The 5,000-nt window shown below is 34.8% G+C and overlaps 1 protein-coding gene across 1 annotated transcript; it reads right to left on the reverse strand.

The window, feature by feature from the left end:
* Positions 1 to 1,164: 1,164 nt before the first annotated feature.
* Positions 1,165 to 2,638, reverse strand: LOC143605390 (uncharacterized). Its single transcript, XM_077081528.1, has 2 exons — positions 2,248 to 2,638; positions 1,165 to 1,420 (listed from the first exon to the last, which is right to left on the reverse strand). The coding sequence occupies exons 1-2, from the start codon at positions 2,572 to 2,574 to the stop codon at positions 1,238 to 1,240; spliced, it is 510 nt and encodes a 169-aa protein (XP_076937643.1). The 5' UTR covers positions 2,575 to 2,638; the 3' UTR covers positions 1,165 to 1,237.
* Between the last annotated feature and the right edge of the window lie 2,362 nt (positions 2,639 to 5,000).

Here is a 5,000-nt window from a genome sequence, read left to right on the forward strand (position 1 = left end):
CCTCTCTGCCTCCGTCTTCCTCCCTGTTCTGCCCTGCTTTTCCGGTAATATATATTATATATATAATTTACTTATTAATTATGCTAACTTGTAATCAAGACTTAAAACAAATCATTAAAACAATAATCTTATTTATAGGTTAACTTGTGCTTGTTTAAAGTTGGTTCTTGCTTTATCTTACACCGCATCGTTTATCATGTGAGTAATCTCGTACCTAATCCCTTTTTGCTTTTAATGTTTTGGGATGTTCATGTGTTCATACAAACTTAGAGTCTTAAACTTGTTTATGAACTTTAGTCGCGCAGTATCCCATGTGTTGAGGACGTAGACTTGGCTGTTTATTTGTATGTGTGGATCATTAACCGTCTTGTCGGTCTATTCCGCAGTTTTCATGGTACCATTAGATGAACACGGGAGAACTATCGTTTATGATTTTCTCTTTTGTATACACATGCACAGTTTGTCTTGTTTGTGAGCTCAATTGTGAGCACTGGCAGTCTTATGAATCTTAGAGTTGGTCCCGATCAGATTACACCCTTGTTGAAAACCAGACATACACATGTTGCGCGCAGATTTTATTGTTATCTATGTATTGTATTAAACTTGATTTCTCACCAACACGCAAGTGTTTGACGTTTATTTTAACACATGTTCAGGTTTGCAGTAGCTGTTTTGGAGCTTGTGGACACATAGGAAGTTTTCTTTATTTTGGACCTAGATTAAAATGTATCAAGACAAGTTATTGCTGTTCGAATATTATGATTTATAATATATTGATTTATGATGATTTATGTTATCTACTTTTACCCTGCGCTTACGCGAATGAATGTATTTATTAAATATTGACACCCAATAGTGTCACGAGTAATGAAACAATATGTGGCGCCCCGATGTATAATCCGCCTTTGGTCGGGGTGTTACAATATAAGAGCTTGCTACATATTGATTTTACCATGAAACACTTTCAAATATGTTTCATTTAAGGATATCAGGTAAGCAGACAACAATCAGCGTCGAATTTCATGTAATAGGATATAACTATACTTGAAGAAGTTGGAAATAGTCAAAAGGTAAGTTTCTAGTTTGAAAGGTAAGGAACGACCCGTGAGTAAAAAGTATGTATTGAGTCATTACATTAAAAATTTAACGAGTAAGCTCTTATAAACTTCTCTTTGTCACATGTTTAGACAACTTTAACCAATTGTAATCTTCTTTCTCACTAAAACAATATACATTTTTACGAATTTGAATCTTCATTTACTGTGAATCGCGTACACCACTTCAAGAGGAGACGTTCAACGTTTGCATCCATACGTGTGCCAACACCGCCCCATACCAACATGTGGGCAAGATCCGCCATCGATGAACCTGTTACCTCATAAACTGTTTCAAAACCTATTCTTCTATAAAACTTCACAAGCTGCAAGTTCCAAACCAAAATCATTCAACATTTTTTTAGATAACCTAAACAGATTTCTTTATCATTTATTATATATTAAACATTTTATTAGAGTTGACAAATTCAAAACGCTTTTAATCATGAGCAAAACATAATAAAACAAACCCATCAAATTCTTTAATCACTCTAACACATTTTCCCACAAGGTATTTAATAACAAAAAAATCGTGTCAAGTTGACAGGTTTCAATGTTTTGAGTTAGGGGTTGAACAGTGGTGAAGCTTGGACTAAGACACCAAAAATGTATACAAAATTTCACAAACAAAGGGGGCGGGGCTCAAAATTTCGGCCGAAAACGACGTATAAAAAAATTTTCACCCGAAAAGGGCTAAATTTATACTGCGTATAAAAATTTTTGTTCGAAAACGGCTAAATTTTACACTATGTATAAAAATTTTCGGCCGAAAACTGCTAAATTTACACTACGTATAAAAAGTTTCTGACGAAAACTGCTAAATTTACACTACGTATAAAAAATTTCGGACGAAAACGGATAACTTTACACTACTACGTAAAAAAACAGGGGGGCTGGGGCCACCCCTAGCCCTAAGCATCCTTCGCCCTTTGTTGAACTGATTAACCAGAAAATTATATTTATCCATGCAATGACATCAAATTGTCAACCCAACACAGGCACATTTAAAATCGTGTAACCCAAACGCGACTAATATAACCTAATTATCCAAATGACTAGACTAGACTTGTATTGTTAAACGGGTTAAACACGTCATATATTCAATTTAACTAAATTCGTTAAACAAATCAACCCGAACTTAAAAAACCAAAACCTTGGCATGGTAAACATCCGAATCGTTAATCGCAAGCAACTCAGACGTTTTACACCCGCAATCATACCCATATCGAATCATCACAGCTCCAATAAACAACCCGATTCCAAATACGGATCTATCCATACCCAATGTCTCCCGGGTCAACTTAATCGAATCCAAATGCAAAATCTTGCCTTTGTTCCACCACACACGTATCATTCCTTCGGCTTTTCCGAGGACTGTGTTTGTTTTCAAACTCTTTGCGGTTATTCTGAAGAAGGGGCCCACGGTTTGGAGTTGGAGGTCGAGGTTTTGTGCTTTTGAGGATTCTAGGATGTCGGACATGGAGGGGTTTTGGATGGTTTGGTTGTTGTTATGTTGTTGGAAGTTTATTATGTGGGTTTTGAGTTTGAGTGGATTTGTTGTGAAGGATTTGGATATTGGAGATGATTTCATGGTGAAGTGGGTTGAGGATATGATGAATGGAAAATATGGCCAGAAATAAGGTAAAGGTTTTTCAAAATAATAATAATAATAATAATAATAATAATCGGAAATCATAAAAAATAAATAAATATGTATTATAATTAGAGAAAATTCCAATTTGCCTCCCTGAAATATATCATCGGGAGACGAAATAGCCACTGAAAATGAAATTGCGCATTTTGGACGTCTGTGATATTTGGACGGGGCAATCTGTGCCCTTCCGTCAGTTGACTGTTAGTTGACTGACCATTTTACCCCTAAGCCTATAATTAATTTTAAAACTTATCGTGTAGCGGGTGGGGTTCGAACCGGCGAAGTCTTGGTTAACAACAAACAAAACAAACCATTTGAACTAAACTAATGTTTGTTATATCTATACAACATGAAATATATATTCTTCACTTGGTTAAGAACTTCCTTATCATCATCATCATCATCGTCATTTCCCTGTCTTCATCATCTAATCAACAAACATTAATAAACAACAAATCATAACTCAAATTCACCTACTCCACTTCATGGTTATAACATCATACGAATGCACCGAATTCATCACACTAGCTAACCCTAACTCACAAAATCCACAACAAAACTCAATCAAATCACATCAATTACATAACAATTGTTAGATTAATGAACAGTTTATGAAATTTACTGTCCCAGGGTTCGGAGCCGGCGTGCCGCCTTCAATTGCGGTGGCGCCACCGAACAATATCAGCCTTGGACCGTGCGACTTCGTCGGGGCAACAGCGGTTAACGTGTGAGCACACCGTAGACCCAGCGAGTCATCCTCCCTGTCCCATAAACTGGGTGGTTCGGATGATGAATGTCGTAATAATAATAATTTGCCAGATGGGTTTCTTGATCCTTTGCCGGAGAAGAACGCGTCGCCGTGTATGGTGGTTCATGATTGCAAGAATTTTTGAAAGGCTGCTGCTAATTGGGATACATATACTGGTCAGTGTGTTGTGATAATAATAATAATAATAATAATATGATTATAGAGATTTGAAGGAGAAATAACGAACCTGAGAAAAAGAGGAGCTATGTGTGTGATGTTCTTCGTATGGTACGTCTTTGATATGGCACAAGGTATAAGTTGAGTAGTATTTATTTATTATTATTAGTATTATCTATTATTATATTATTATTATTACTATTATTATTATATTTATTATTTATTAGAAGAAGATTACTAAAATGCCCTTAACATGTTGATATTATTACTAAAATACCAACAGTCAACTGACGGTCAACTAACGGTGGGAGTCATAAAAACCCGCCAGAGAAACACAGGTATGCAACATGCGCAAATTCTTTTTCAGTGGTCAATCCATCTCCCGACGATATAACCCAGGGACGCAAATTGGAATTTTCTCATAATTATAATAAAATTTATTATAGAACTACAAAATTCACAAGTATATTGAAAAGAAGAAATAATAACTAAAATAAAGTAGTACGAATAAAAATATTCATCAAAAATAAAGTTATATAAAAAAACATGATAAAATAGAAATAAAACAAATTAAGTATTAATGTAAAACATCAAGATGAGGTAGGATTTATAATGATGATGATATATTTAGTTATAAGGATCATTGTTTTTTAACAATAAGTGTGGTATATAAAAAATGTGGGTGGGTCGCTTAACTCTTACCCCCAGGTTTGCTATAGACTGTTTTTTGGTGTAACCGTGCAACAATAATTGGGTTGAACACTTCCTAGGATAACACAAACCCATAAACTTCTTCAGCCAAATCACACTTATATGTTCAGTTCTCTTCTCATCCACAATTAAGAAACATTAAATGTGTTGACATTATTTAAGTCTTTTGATCCATATGTATTATGTAAATGAACGGCGATGGATTTACAAAAGATAATGCAACCACCTTGATAGGTACTCATTAACCTTGATGAGGTTTGCCTTAACATTGTAACGATTCTCCCACCTAGGTAAAACCAATATTTGAACTCGACGTGTACACTTGAATGAATGAATGACCCCTGAGGAAATCTTCACTAATCACTAATGTAACAACAAAACAAATTTGCAATGTCTCAATTGCTAAATCAAACAATACTAAGATCTTAGTTTTGAATGGTGGTCGTGAACCTCATCAACAAACAAGAGTCACTGGACCAAGAGTGACACCATAGATAAATCTCATATTGTTCGTCTATCAAAAAAAAAAGAAATTTGGTTATGAAAAATATTCTTAATCATATATCATCAAAGCATTTGATTGTGAATGAGAAAATATACGGAGTAAAGTATAGCG

This window comes from Bidens hawaiensis, unplaced genomic scaffold, assembly GCF_021521415.1.
Source record: "Bidens hawaiensis isolate Kalapana, Puna unplaced genomic scaffold, B.hawaiensis_p1.1 tig00069286_1, whole genome shotgun sequence".
Classification (NCBI taxonomy): domain Eukaryota; kingdom Viridiplantae; phylum Streptophyta; class Magnoliopsida; order Asterales; family Asteraceae; genus Bidens; species Bidens hawaiensis.